This window comes from Lithobates pipiens, unplaced genomic scaffold (assembly GCF_037356315.1).
Source record: "Lithobates pipiens isolate NorthernLeopardFrog02 unplaced genomic scaffold, aLitPip1_a1.2 Scaffold_8, whole genome shotgun sequence".
Classification (NCBI taxonomy): domain Eukaryota; kingdom Metazoa; phylum Chordata; class Amphibia; order Anura; family Ranidae; genus Lithobates; species Lithobates pipiens.
In genome coordinates this window covers 177,248,512-177,264,519 of record NW_027507903.1, presented here as the reverse complement: position 1 = coordinate 177,264,519, position 16,008 = coordinate 177,248,512, and the positions used below count along the sequence as shown (strand labels likewise).

Here is a 16,008-nt window from a genome sequence, read left to right as displayed (position 1 = left end):
TAATTGATGCGGGTTCCAATAAGCATGACTTCAGTTTTGTCATAGTTTAATTGAATGAAATCATGGGCCATCCAAGTTTTTATATCACAAATACAGTTGGATAGGAGAGAAGCAGCCAACGTAGAATCCAGTTTAGTGTGGATGTATATCTGCGTGACATCAGCATAGAAGTGATAATTCAGCCTGTGTGATCTAAGCAGTTGACCAAGTGGAAACATGTAAATGCTAAAACTTAAGGGACCCAACACTGAGCCCTGAGGAACACTACTTGACTGAACCAACTTCAGACTGGAATCTGCCAAGAGAAACAAATTGACAGGGATCTGTAAGATAGGACTTAATCCATTTCAGAGCCCATTCTGAGATTGCAAATATGGTTTCAAGGCAAGAGTGTAAAAGATTATGGTCTACAGTATCTTAGGCAGAACTAAGATCCAGTAGAATAAGAACAGTTACTGACCCGGAATCAGAAGCTAACAGAAGGTCGCTAGTAAGGTGGCAACAACTTCCGCACTAAAAGAACTGGGTGCACTCATGCATAAACAAGAAAACCAAAGCACCCTGTTGTGGTGCTCAGCTGAGATGCAGAGATTAGCATTAAGGCAGAGGTGTCCTAAAGCCTGCGACGCTATATTTAAAAGTGAACCAGAAGTCCCAAGTGAAAAACAGTGAGCAAAGACCACACACAACATATACCATGAGAAGGGGGATATTCATTGGTATGTGGACTGGCTACACGTTGACCAGAGGACTTGGTCCATCCCAAAATACTGATCCTGTGGATAACAGGTATAGGGCAAGCCTGTTAAACACAGATAAGGGAGGTAGAATTCCAATGAAATTTGCCCACGTGCATTAGCATTAACATGTAGACCACCATTGGCAATGGGGGAGAGATTGATCACCCTTCGGATGAGAGAGTGGTGTGAATTTCATAAAGATAGATTAAACATTTACAAAACAAGTACAGTAAAACCTCGGATTGTGAGTTACAAGGTTTACGAGTGTTTCAAAATCGTTGGTAGGGATGAATTGAAATAAGAGTTTCTGCAAACATAATAACATGGGGGCAGGGGAGAAGGGGTCTGCCTGTATACTGACTGGAAGATGGGTTTAGCTTTCTGTTGTACAACAAGGGAAAAATGTACAGCAGTTTTCTTAAATAATGACACAAGCCATGGTAAAACGCATAGCTACACGCTGACATGGAGAAAAATTGAGGACATTTGGTGGCCATTAACTGAGGGACAGGGGAATACTGTGCTGCACACTATAGGGACAAAGTAGTAGAGACCACTTTCATGCTGACCCAGCGGCATGTGGACTGGCTACACGTTGACCAGAGGACTTGGTCCATCCCAAAATACTGATCCTGTGGATAACAGGTATAGGGCAAGCCTGTTAAACACAGATAAGGGAGGTAGAATTCCAATGAAATTTGTTGCACTAAGGGCACCAAATCTTCAAATCTCCATATGCATAAGTGGTTCATGTGCTTTTAGGTGGTCCATACTTAAAAGGGAACTGTAGTCTTTTTAAAAAATTTTTAGATACACACGTGAAAGAGATCTATGTAATGTAAACAATGTTATCAATGATTGCTATTGTATTATTTCAATGTGTAGTTTATAGTCATAGTCGTTTACATAGTTGTCTAAAAAAAAGACTCTGCAGTAATGATAGGTAGTGAGAGATCATCTGGTCTGCGCTGCAAATGATCAGCAAATGATGGGTTATGGGAATAGGAGTTTTTATTCATGGCAGAAAATAAGTACTTTTAATTTAAAAAAAGCCACTATGATTTCAACAAGTCAATGTCTTGGATATAAATATAATGGGAAATTGTGCTTAAGGTCAGGCTCAGAAATAGGGTCCTTGGGTCTGTTGCAACTTCAGATACTGTCTTGTGTATGCATTCATTTTGTAGACAGTCTCTTCCCATTACCCAAGAACCTCTTTTTTTGCACACCCTGACTTCTGTTTCTGTGGTGGCTCCTATCACTAGCCAGTCCTCTATCGAGCCACCACAGCATACATGCTCCCCACCAGGACTAAACATAGCTGAAATGCCCACCTCCTTACCAACTTGTCTTTGATGGACAGTTCAGCCTCTGATTTCTCATTGCCCACGTGCATTAGCATTAACATGTAGACCACCATTGGCAATGGGGGAGAGATTGATCACCCTTCGGATGAGAGAGTGGTGTGAATTTCATAAAGATAGATTAAACATTTACAAAACAAGTACAGTAAAACCTCGGATTGTGAGTTACAAGGTTTACGAGTGTTTCAAAAGTCAAACTTTTTTTTTTTTATCCTGACTTTGTTTGTGAGTGCTGTCTCGCAAGACAAGCAGGATTGAAGCCTCTCTGGTGACGGTTGGAGATACTTGGAGCCGCTTGGAGACACATGGAGACACTCCGTGACACTCAGAAACACTCGGAAAAACTCCGTTCCCAAGTGTCTCTGAGTGTCTCTGAGTTTCTCCAAGTGTTCTGTCCCCCCTCCTCTGGCCTTATGCGGTACTGCATACACTAGCAGTGACACTGGAACAAATTATCTGAGTTTCCATTGATTCCTATGGGGAAACTCGCTTTGATATACAAGTGCTTTGGATTACAAGCATTCATCTGGAATGGATTATGCTCCTAATCCAATGTACTACTGTAGTTGAAAATGAATGCAGCTATTGATAATAAAGGCATTCCACTTCAGATTGTTTATTTAATGAGGTTACAATATGCAGAAGTGTAAATTTTGTTAACAAGATGATTGGTATCGATGTACTGTATATTAACCTCCTCCTTTCAGCCCAGATTTTGTATTTGGGTAGAATGGTGAAGTGCAAGAACTGGGAGAGAGACAAGTCATTAGAAAACTCTCAAAGTGATGACACAGACAGGAGTAAAATCCTGATAATGGTTTTAACCCTTTCTCACTCTACCAAGAAATGCTTTTATTGCTGTTTGTGTCCCTGTATGGTAGGGGAGTCGGCTCGAAGTGAAAAAGCAACAATGGCAGCCATTGATCTGTTTGAAACAAGAAAATAATGGAAAGGTACATATGGGCAGAGCAACGCACAAAACAATACAAAAGGTCCCAAGCTAACCAGCAAAAAACCTAACCAATCTGTTTTAACTACTCCAGGTGAATGGGCCCTTTGTTTGTGTATTGCTAAATATAACATGTCCCCCAGTTGGGAACTCAGATAACTTAGTGCTAGGGACAGCACATCAGAGGTGCTTTGACATAGAAGTGTCGCTTCCACATATGTTGGCAAATGTATGCAACGAAAACATCTGTTTTAAACCTGATTAGATGAAATAGACTAGTTAGATTTTTGCTGGCTAGTTTGTAAGGCTGGCCACAGATGATTCATTCCATCAACCACACAAGCGAGGTGAATAGAGGAATTCTTCCTACTGTGATATTGTGTTCTGACAGCAGAGACTCCTCTGTCACAATACATTGATCAGCGCTGCAGCCGCTGATCATTAGAACTTTTCCAATTGTCCCTTTAGACAGAAGTCGATCATAGATCAACTTTTGTCAAGCAGTAATGGCCATAGATGGATCAAAATTCAGATGGTCCCTGCTGAACTAGTTGAATTTTGATCTATCTATGACCAGCTTAAGTGTGCCAGGGACCTTCTGTATTGGTCACAGTAAACAGGATCTCCCCAGGGGGGAAACGGGCACTGGCTAAATTTTGCAGTTAGTATAGACACATGAAATAGTAGAGTATATGCCTATTATTGTTATAAGGACTGAAACTGAGATACTGGTGTAGGTACCAAAATCCCCATGGAAAGGTAATACACTGCTTGTTGCACTTACTTGTACCAACTCTATGATTTAACAATGGCAGTATTCTATTATTTGTTAATTTCAGCTATTAATAAAATACAACACATACTGTATATGGTATTAAACATGTTCTTAAATTACAAGAAAACATATATGTATTCATACTGTATATATTTCATATTGAAACAAGATAGTGAAAATATACTTGCACAAATAATAATATAGCAGATTTATAAAATGAGGAAAACTTGAACATATATATATTCTATCCTTATTGAAGACAAGGTATTTATGCAATTTTGCAATTACATTTTTCAAAAAAAAAAATGTTACTTGTGTAAAACATGTACATTATGTATATATGAGCTAGATAATACATTTGTAAATGTACCCCATATTTAATTGATCAATATATTTTTTTGATTTAGGATCTGTATGCTTTTTTGAAGAAATGATAAACCTTACAACATATATTGTACTTATTTTAACTCTATGTATTCTTTCTATAATATATGCATTTTATACACACTTAACATTATTAGGATATATTTCTCTTATTATATATGTCTTTGCCAAATTACAGTGGACCCCCAGATATGGAATTATTTAGGATAACCAAAACTCAGGAATGGACAAAAAAAAATCAAAATAGTTCCTTTTACTGGCAGATTTTTTTTTCCAATAGTTATTTGTTATTTTCAATAGTTATTTGTATTTAAATACTACCTGGAGGAACTGTGCTGTGTATCCGTGTATCTGTGCTATGTTGTTTAGGCAAAACTGCTCTAACTACAGTGCCTAGCAGTCTATATTTGAAGGAAAGTTAAGTTATATTTTATCTTGTTGGAGCTTGTATTGGGCTGGGAATCAATGTGCCCATTGTTACAGAGGAGTTGTCTGCAAACCAGGTTGTAGTCTCCTCCACCTGTCATCTCTCTGGTTCTCTGAGCCTTCTAAAATTGCAGCAGTCTAGAAGGACTCAAGGATCTGTCAGACAGATCGCCAGTCGAGGATGACAAGATGAAGGTAAATGTGAACAGGAATGCAGTTCTTTTACCATCTGTGAAAAAAAGTGAAGTGGCTTGTTAAAACGATAATTGTGTTTCAGTAGCACCTGATAAAATATGGAAAATCTTGAAAACTCTGAAATCTTAGTCACAGCGAGATAAAAAAAAATAAAAATAGCTTCTGTATATTATGTGCTACCTACACATATAAAATTGTAGGTGTCCATCGTACATCCTACCCAAGAGACCAAAAAAGTCATATATGGGGACTGCTTGCAGCAGACATGTGGCACATGGACTCATTGCCATCAGGCTGAGGTGCTGATGTTGGAGATAAGCATGACCACTTCTGGAGGCAGGAACCATCCTCAGAGCATAGGAAGGAACACCACCTGAGTTGGTTGGCCGAGGGTTAAGAGCCCAGCCAACATCTATATCTCAATAAATCGGATAGCATGAGAAATTAATTTGTATTCATCTGGGAGTGTGTTCTGAACATGACATCAGAATATCTTTCTCGGTAAACTTCCCCACCAGCAGGATACAACAAATTGCTCAAAACAGTAAAATGTTATTTCTGTTTGTTCTCTCTTTTAATTCAATTGTAAATATGGCATTATGCATGACAGTGAACAAACTGGTAGGTGGAAGCAAGCTATGATAAAATGGTTTACGGTACGTGAGGGGTGTGTGGCTCAGTGAGAAAGGTAAATTATGCCCGGATTCGAGCTCATAGGAGCTTGGGGAATCTCAGAAGTGTGTGTGTATTGCCTGGCTGCTCCACAGCCCTTAAAGTGCATCAGACTGCAGGTAACACTTCTATCTGCCTTTGTGTGGCCAGCCAGCTAGAATTGGATAAAGTCTCCCTCTAGTAGTGACCAGAGTTATTGTGGGCTGTGACAACTGTATTACAGCTGGTTTTACCTGCTCACAGTAAGCTGTGCTCTCCTTTATCTTTCAAACAAGGTCCTCTAGTTAGCTAGTCACCATGAGCCCAGATCCTTGACATTTGGTGGCAGTCGTAGGATATTGGAGTGTGTGTGTTGTACTGCTGTTACTCACTTGGGGTTCTAAACCATGTGCTGGTACATTTTCAAAGATGTGCAACTGATGGATATACCCCAAATCCTGGCTAGCTGGCTGGCCACACAAGCCTGGCTGGCTGGTCTTTCTTCCCTGTACCCTTGGTACCCCCCTCTGTGACATTAAATCCCTACAATTAACATTGAGAGCAATTCATTCTAAGTTTTTTTTAGGCTTAGGCAATTATTTAGGTTTTAGAAATGAACCTCAAATGCATATCTAGAATATATATGTATACAGTATACATTAGTTAGATTGTCATTGATATATTTTTTCCCAACGGTGGGATATTGCACAATATGTTCTATGTACCTGATTTGCATCACATCAGCTTATTCTGTTTTTTAAATATTTAGGTATTGGCTGAAGTAATAATATTATATATAATGGAACACATGTTACCCGCAACATTACAATCTATGGGGAGCAGTAAAATAGTTGTACATTTAAATCAGCAATTAACTGTTAATCTGAGATCATGATGGTATTTGTGTCCAGTTTAGGAAAATGCAAGATGGCAAATAATCCTCCCCAGAAATAGAAGATCCAGGAGTTTTGTTCATGATGCAAGTCTTCTGAGAGCCTATGGAAAAACATACAGCATAATGGGTTAATTATTTGTTATTCTAAAGTGCACAATAGTGAATTCCCTGCTTTTATTTATAACCAGCTGCAACCATTTAACATTTAAAACATGAAAGCCTTATTTAAGAAGGTACATTTTTTTTAAAATGGAACTCCAGGCAAACAGATAAATAGACATTTTAAAGCAAACCTTGCAGTACAAGCAAAGTTCACCTACTTATTTTGCCTGCCCTGCCCCTGCCCCCCGCCCCCATGCCAAAATACTGCAAAAAATAAAAAGTAATTGTGGGGAGGGAAAAAAAATCAATAGATAGACTTACCTTAATCCCAGCTTCAGTACTAGTCAGTGGTGGAACTACCAGGGTCGCAATGGTCGCCCTGGCGTTCTGCCACTGTTGGGGGGGGCCCTAGAAGGGTTGCTAGTTTCAGGGCTCTCAGCTGAGAGTGTCTTTCTCATACATCCCAGAGCTTGAACTGACAATTCCCCCTCACTCATCCCTCTCATGGATGGGAGAGGAGAGAGCCAATCTGCTCCTTCTCCTCCCGCCCCTCTCCTCCTGTATGTGCACCACTGGAAGTGAGATGCTAAACACACAAATTATCAAATTTAGCTGCTTAGCTTTACACTTCCTACGGTCACGGTGCACACACAGGAGAGGGGCAGGAAGAGAAGAGCAGATCGGCTCTCTCCTCTCCCATCTGTGCGATGGATGAGGGAGGGGGAACTGTCAGTGCAGGCTCTGGGTTGTATGATAGAGACACTCTCAGCTTTGAGTCCTGTTGAGGAGGCACTGATAGGCATCACTAATAGGCTTGCCTGATGATCACAGATAAGCGGCATTGATGAGCACTTATAGGTGGCACTGATAGGCGGCACTGTTAGGCTGTATTGATGAGCACTGATAGATGGCACTGATAGGTGGAATTGATGAGTACTGATAGGTGGCACTGATAGCAGTGGTGGCTGGTGCTCAAAATTTTTGAAAAATAAAATCAATTGCAGCTACTGTGCCATCAAACACAGCCACTGTGCCATTAAACACAGCTACTGTGCCATCAAACCCAGCCACTGTGCCCATCAAACGCAGCCACTGTGCCCATCAAACGCAGCAACCTTGCCCATCAAAAGGAGCCACTGTGCCATCAAATGCAGCCACTGTGCCATCAAACGCAGCCACTGTGCCCATCAAACGCAGCCACCTTGCCCATCAAACGCAGCAACTGTGCCATAAAATGCAGCCACTGTGCCCATCAAACACAGCCACTGTGCCCATCAAACGCAGCAACTGTGCCATCAAATGCAGCCACTGTGTCATCAAACGCAGCTACTGTGCCAACAAACGCAGCCACTGTGTCATCAAATGCAGCCACTGTGCCCATCAAACGCAGCAACTGTGCCATCAAATGCAGCCACTGTGTCATCAAACGCAGCTGCTGTGCCATCAAACGCAGCCACTGTGTCATCAAATGCAGCTACTGTGTCATTAAATGCAGCTACTGTGCCATCAAACGCAGCCACTGTGCCATCAAACGCTGTCTCTGTGCCATCAAATGCAGCCACTGTGCCATCAAACGCAGCCACTTTGCCTACTAAACGCAGCTACTGTGCCAACAAATGCAGCTACTGTGCCCATCACATGCAGCTACTGTGCCATCAAACGCAGCCACTGTGCCCATAAGCGCAGCCACTGTGCCCATCAAATGCAGCCACTGTGCCCATCAAACGCAGCCACTGTGCCATTAAACGCAGTCACTGTGTCCATCAAATGCAGCCACTGTGCCATCAAACACAGCCACTGTGCCTATCAAATGCAGCCACTGTGCCATTCAACGCAGCCACTGTGCCTATAAATGCAGCCACTGTGCCCATCAAACGCAGCCACTATGCCATCAAACGCAGCCACTGTGCCCATCAAACACAGCCACTGTGCCATCAAACGCAGCCACTGTGCCATCAATGCAGCCATTGTGCCCAGGTGCTTACAAAAACACCCCTGCCACTGAAATTCAGATGCCCCTGCCACTGAAATTCAGCTTCCGAAAATGGGTCAGGCACCTGAATAGGGTGTGTCAGCAGCGACCATAGATAGATTCATGCAATACATTGATCTATCTATCGTGATTAGAGCGGTGAAAGAGAGAGGGGGTGGCGCTCTTGCACCCTTTATAGACACACCGCCACTGACTGATAGGCAGCATTGATGAGCACTGATAGGCGGCACAGTCTTGTAAAGGTAAATGTGTTTGGCTCTTTACCATGATCTGTGACCAGATGTGTCCAAAGGACACGGCAGTCATAGTGCACATTGGATGCGTGCCCCATGGGAAAATGGGGAATGCAAGAGACAGGGTTCTGGGAGGATGTCTATGGACACCCCCTTCAGAACTGGAAGCCCAAAGCTTGGATGAATGGGTTAATTGCATTTCATGGTTAATTGCACAGGGGCCCTGAAGGTTCTAGTTATGCCTCTGGTACTATTCTGTACTACAGGTGGTAATAACATGCTCCTTTAATCAAGATGTCATCAATTTTAGCCTATTCGACATTCCCTGGGATCTCACTGAAGGGAGCATGACATCAACCTCACCTAGGCAGAATTGGGAGGGGGGGGGGGGAGTAAGGTAAATATATTTAATAACTTGGTGAGCTATCAACAAAAAGAAGTGATAACCTTGGGTTTTAGCATATAAAAATAAATGGCAAATGTGCCAGTGAATGATTTATAAAGATGCCACTACCTCATTACTTGTTTGCAGTATTCATAATGCAGAAATTAGATTGCCTAAAATGTATTTATATTTTTAATTATTTATTTTTCTATGTTGCTATTCTCACTGGTGACACAAAAAAAGCAAAGAAAAAAAGCTAGTAAGGTCTGCTGTAGCAAAACAAATGACCATGGGGCTTATATGGGAAAAGGTTCACTATACCAATCATTAGACGTGTGCGATTAGTTTAGTATGAAACGAAAATATGTACAAATTTCTGGAAATTCGTACATTCGTACAAATCCGAAATACAAATTTTTATGCATACGAATTCCGTACGGAATACGAAATTTAGTTAATGAATTTCGGATCCAAATTCATAATTCGTAATTAACGAGAAGTTAACAAACCTAAAAGTTAAAAACCCCAGGAAGTCAGCACAGCACAGGAATGGTGGGAACCCCTCATAATGATAAACTCGTCATAAGGAAAATTCATAATTGTTACGAAAAGTTAATGAACCTAAAAGTTAAAACTCCAGGAAGTCAAAGTTCAGAATTTCGGATCAGAGGAAGTCAGCACAGCATAGGGATGGTGGGAACCATTCATAATGGGCACAGCAGGTGTACACTCAGTCCCGGGAACTCAGCACGGGGATGGTGGGAACCCCTCATAATGGGCACAGCAGGTGTACACTCAGTCCCGGGAACTCAGCACAGGGATGGTGGGAACCCCTCATAATGGACACACAGCAGGTGTACAGACCTGGGAACTATGCTTACAAATTTCATACAAAATACGACATTTCAGATCCAAATTAACAGAAACATGACTGGTGTTTTTTTCACCAATCACAGGAAGTCAGCACAGCCAGGGATGGTGGAAACCTCTCATAATGATAAATTCATCATAACGAACTTTCGTTATTTTTAAGAAAAGTTAACAAAACTAAAGGTTAAAAACCAGGAAGTCAGCACAGCACAGGGATGGTGGGAACCCCTTTATAATGATAAATTCATCATAACGAACTTTCGTTATTTTAACGAAAAGTTTCCGAATCTAACAAAAATTTGTATTTCGTACAAATCCAAATTGAATTTTGTACACGAATTACGTATTTTTTTTTCGTACGGAACGAAACAGAGTGAAACTAAACAAATTTTTTGACGGTGCCCATGTCTACCAATCATTTAGCTTGCCAGTGTCATTTTTTAATATATAAGCCCCCTTAAAGTGATAGTAAAGGCAGATTTAAAAAAACAAAAATAAACATGATATACTTACCTGATTTGCACAGATCTGCCCCGACACACCGCCTCTCGGGTCCCCCACTAGCGCTCCTAGCCCCTCTCTCCTGCTGAGTGCCTCCATAGCAAGCAGCTTTCTATGGGGTCACCTGAGCAGGCTCGCTTCAGAGCCGCTGTTCTGTCTGTCTATTCAGACACAAATGCGGCTAGGCCCCGCCCTGATCTCTCCTGAATTGCTCACTGTCTGTGATTGACAGTATTGTGGCGAGAAATAACATGTACTCAGACTGGTCTGGAGTGGTGAGTGGGGTACCCCAAGGTTCTGTCTTGGGACAAATTCTATTAAATTTATTAATAAATGATATAGAGGATGGGATAAAAAGCTCAATCTCAGTTTTTGCAGACAACGCAAAAATAAACAGGGCAATGACGTCACATCTAGATATGGAAATTTTACAGAATGACCTGAACAAAATAGTGGAGTGGGAAACCACATGGCAAATGAGGTTTAATGTAGAGAAATGTAAAGTAATTAACTTGGGGGCAAAAAAACATGAAGGCAAACTACTCACTATGGGGAGAACTGCTGGGGCAATCAAGGATGGAGAGAGTTCTGGGGGTCCTAGTAGATGACAGACTGAGCAATAGCATGCAATGTCAAGCTGCAGCTACCAAAGTTGGCAGAATATTAGCATGCATAAACAAAGGGATCTACTCCAGGATGAAACAATAATCCAGCCACTTTATTAAACTCTGGTTAGGCCTCATCTGGAGTATTCTGTCCAGTTCTGGCCTCCAGTCCTCAGAAGGGATGTGCTGGAGCTGGAGAGAGTCCAAAGTAGGGCAGCAAAACTAATTAGGGGACTGGATGTCCTCAATTACGAAGAACGACTACAAGCACTGAATTTATTCTTATTGGAGAAGAGATGCTTGAGAGGGGACATGATAACGATCTACAAATACCTCATGCAGGTGAGAAGCTGTTTAACCTTAAACTGTGCAGGGGGTTTTTACTGTCTGGGCAATAAGGATGTGGAGCACTCTTCCACAATCGGTGATGGCTGTAGGAAGTATGGATATTTTTAAAAGACTCTTGGATTTGAATCTTAAAGAGCACAACATACAGGGAGGGATATGGGAAATAATTATAGATTCTGACACATGTACACCTACACAGGTGGAACTGGATGGACTATTGTCTTTTTTCAACCTTACCTACTATGTAACTACTATATGTAACAGTAGCAGGAGCCGATGGCTCCCCCTGCTGTCTCAGCCAATAAGGAGGCAGAGGCCATGGAGAGCCACTGCTCTAGTGCACATCGTTGGATCAAGATGGGGCTCAGGTAAGTATTGGGGAGGGCTGCTGTACACAAAAGATTTTTTTACCTGCATGCATAGAATGCATGCAGGTAAGGAAAACCTTGAGCCTTATACAACCACTGTAATTTTTACTGTGGAGTTCTGCCAGGGATACAGTGAAATTGCAGTTATTGATGATTAAAGATCATTTTTATTCTGTATATGTTAACACATAAGGGATTGGAGGCATTATCTCACCGCTTCTTGGGCATCCAGATCTGGGTTTATTAGCTCAGCATCAGTGAATTCCAATGGTTCTTTACTCTCTTGCATAAGGGAAATCTAAAAAAAGGAAAATATGTATATTTTACAAGGGAGACAAATGTATTCTTTTACACTACAACAGCTACAAATAATTCCAATTCATTTAAATTCATCACACATTTGTGCCACACAACAAGATATTTAGTGCCCATTTTAAATATGCACAAGTCTGGTTAAACTGGACGCTGGCAGTTATTATTAAAGCGGTTTTGTACAGAAAATTGAAAGCTCATCTTATTCAAATGGCTTTGGAGCATAGATGCAGTTATGACCATTGAAATAAAATAATATGCAGTATTTACCTTTTATTTTTAATGTTTATGCCGACTTCCGGGCTCTCCTCCCGTGGGAGTAGGCGTGTTTATGGGCTTCGCAATGGTCCCTGGGAACTTTTTTAGCTATTTCCCAGGAATCAGTGGGGGACACAGTCATGCTGAAATCTCGTGAGATTGCGGAAGGAGGACGCCGGTCACGTGACGAGGGCATGTCCGAAATTGCCATTTTGAAAGTGGGAAGGCAGCTCTATCTGTCATTAACACTATAGCACAGGAGGCAAGAGGAAGGAAAACAAAGAGGACACTCAATGAGCATGTGCGAGATGGAGCGGTGGATGCTGGGAGCTCAGCATCATCGCATCCAGGAAGTAAATGCCTGTGGGCTTCAAACGCCCACAGTGAAAATGGAAACCGCCGGACTGTTTTTTTAAAAGTTTTCCTTAGCAATGAAATCGCCATGCCGGGGGTTAAAAAGACACCGATCGTGACTGCAAAGACACCGTAGGAATCGCCCACCAGTGACACAGGTAAAAAAAAAAAAAAATGGCAGCGGAATCCCGATTTAATTGTCAAAATTATCAATATATGAAGGCGGAAAGAAATACACAACTTATCCCTGCTTATTGGTGTTCTGCTGGTCGCCATGAATGGCCTAAATCAGACACTGCAGTCTAGGTAATGTATACAGGCATACCCCACTTTTAAGTACACAATGGGGTTTATTTACTAAAGCTAGAAAGTGCAAAATCAGGCTCATTTCTGCATAGCAACCAATGAGCTTCCAGGTTTTATTACCAAAGCTTAATTGAACAAGCTGGGGTTAGAAGCTCATTTGATTCTATGCAGAAGTGAGCCTTATTTTGCACTTTCTAGCTTTAGTAAATGAGCCCCATTGTGTACTTAAAAGTGGGGTATGCCTGTATATGACTAGCTGACTGTTAACAACTGCGTGATTTGGGTGGATTGTAAAGCCTCTCTAATTCCATTGTTCTCGAGCAGCAATAACCTAACTTTTATTTATCAGTATTAATGAAATGTAAGTTTTCTCCCTCCTTGTCATCCTCATCAAAATTGGCAACAGATCTGTAGGCCTCAGATATAGACATCCATCCCACAGATATTCTCATCAGCTGTCACTGCCCAGGGCTGTTGCCAATATTTACAATACAGCTTGCAGCATTGCACTGGCACTCTGATATGTTGCACATGCACTTGCTATACTAAGCTTGGCACATTCTCCATGGACAGCTATTAATCTGCATAGAATATTAAAGCCCCCAAAATGCTGCATAATGTTAAGACTTCAGTCCTGCATAGGCCGTGGCAGTGAGAATGGGGGGATGACTGCTTCTGAGCTTTGCAGTATCAATCAATTACCTGCTACTGAACAATTTAGCCAGTTTTTTATCTGAATTTCTCTACGCTCTTTTTATTTTGTACACGTTTGTGTGTAATAAAGAAGGGTTCAGGGAATGGAGAATGTTTATGTAAGGTATTGTAGAACTGGTGTTGCACATGCCTCCCAACATAGCTATCTGTTGAGCAAGGTTATGTTTATTATGTGTTTGAGCCAACACCAATTTCCCTTTCCTTTGGGTCTCCTAAATGTTTTACCTTCTCCAATAATGGGTCGTGTCCATCGATGTGCTTCCTGAGGTTCTCTATATATAGCACAGCATCATGAACAGTTAAGAAGAAGATGTCTGGCTTAACTTGGTCATCAAAAAAAGAACAGTCTTGCATTTTTTTGTAAACATGATCTGCAAACATTAATAAAGAATAAAGACACATTAATTAAGGTTTTTATATCCCATATACTCTACATCCAGTTTATCCATTGAATGGAAATGTGAACCATTAGAAAACAAAATACAGTACTTACCATCACATGCTGCAATATAGACATCTACATCAATTCTCTTGAATTCTTTGAATATCTGATAAGGAAGAAGTATGTTAGTGAGAAAGTATCCATATTAATATCAAGAAAATGAATGATTAATAATATTTTAAGATTTAGTGAATGTAAAGTTTGCCTAAGCACCTGTAGGCCCAAGTGGAGGTTTACACATATCTGATATGGGGAAACACAACCTGCGGAACTACCATAACCTCTGCATAGTGGTAAAAATCCACTAAACTCCAGTAAACCAAAGCTAGTGCCACACTAATCTACTGTGCTCTGCCTGTGTAAAAATGCTGGCTTGATCCCATGACTACACTGTAGTCGACGCTTGGTTGGGTGCTGCCATAATTTAACCACGATAGCCAGTTTCATTTTCTACTCACATATCAAAATTCGGACCTTTTTGACTTCTCATGACAGTGGAAAACATCTTCGTGATAAAATACTATCCAACATGTATTACCAATCCAAGCAAGTATAAAATTGGTATCAAATGTCTTACCAGTTTCATAGATCGTACTGCTACTACATCAAGGAAAGAAATTTGGCCAAAGTCAAAAATAAGGCTGTGTATAGAGACTTTTGGGACATTGACTTTCACGGGTAGCTCTGAATTCCAGTCTACTTGGACCTCGACTTCTTTCACTTGAACTTCCTCATTCTGTTCTGCTTCAGGGTCGTCCATCTCATCTTCAGGCTCAAATGCTTCATTGTCAGTACCGGCCTCACTGATAATACCATTCTAAAGGAAACACAAAAAGTTCAAATGGAACTACAGCCATTGAGCTACATGCACAGTAGAAATACACATACTATATATGAACTATTTTACCAGCCAAAATATTTATAATAATGCCACTCTTTCCTATACAGCCACATGCAAGTCGCATTGAATAAGCTGACAAGTTTTTCTGCACATTATGCTATGAATGAATCACACTGCAGAAGTTCCCTTCATCTTGAAAACTTAGCTACCTAAACATCTAGCTCTGATGCAAACAGGTTATATTAGTAGCAATGTGAAAAGCAACACTGCATTTATTACACTGACATTTTAGGGGAGATTTACTAAAACTGGTGTACACAGAATCTGGTGCAGCTGTGCACAGTAAATTTTTGTTGTTATGTTCTTTTTTTTTTACAAGTTTGGCTTTGTTATTGATTATGGTTTATGGGAATTATCTATATCATGCTCTGGAAGATGTCACATGTGACAAAACACATAGGGTGGAGCCACATGCTGACATCATCGCTTAACCAGAAGTAACCCGGAATCTGATATATGTGCCAGCCAGAATAGTTTTTGTGTGGTTGGTGGCTTGAAGGGCATATTTACTCATACAGTGTGTAAACTTTTGCAATATTGTTTTTAGGGACAGTATATTTTTTACTATTTCTGTTTTGTTCTGAATTGTTAACATTTGGTTATACGTTTTACTGATTAGCGCAACACAGTGGATCTTAATGCTTTTATTGCTGACTGTGTTCCTGCAGAGAAGATTCACCCTGCTATTTTTTTTCCTGGTGGTCATTGTCAACGGTAATGCAAGTAAAGGAAAATGTAACATATTAGGGATGAATTACTAAAACTGGAGAGTGCAAAATCTGGTGCAGCTATGCATGGTAGCCAATCAACTTCTAACTTCAGCTTGTTCAATCAAGCTTTGACAATAAAACCTAATAACTGATTGGTTACTATGCACAGCTGCACCAGATTCTGTATCCCCTTATGCCAATATTCTGCTCAGCTGGAAGTAAGTCAT

General features: G+C 40.8%; 1 protein-coding gene across 1 annotated transcript in view; it reads right to left on the bottom strand.

Annotated features, from left to right (window-relative positions):
* Positions 1-2,704: 2,704 nt before the first annotated feature.
* Positions 2,705-16,008, bottom strand: part of LOC143962770 (pendrin-like) — a 43,936-nt gene continuing 30,632 nt past the window's right edge. Inside the window, exons 17-21 of the mRNA XM_077472206.1 lie at positions 14,748-14,987; positions 14,222-14,276; positions 13,954-14,099; positions 11,999-12,082; positions 2,705-6,480 (exon numbers count right to left, since the gene is read on the bottom strand). Coding sequence (XP_077328332.1) covers positions 6,457-6,480; positions 11,999-12,082; positions 13,954-14,099; positions 14,222-14,276; positions 14,748-14,987 — 549 coding nt within the window. The 3' untranslated portion in view covers positions 2,705-6,456. The remainder of the gene's footprint in view (positions 6,481-11,998; positions 12,083-13,953; positions 14,100-14,221; positions 14,277-14,747; positions 14,988-16,008) is intronic.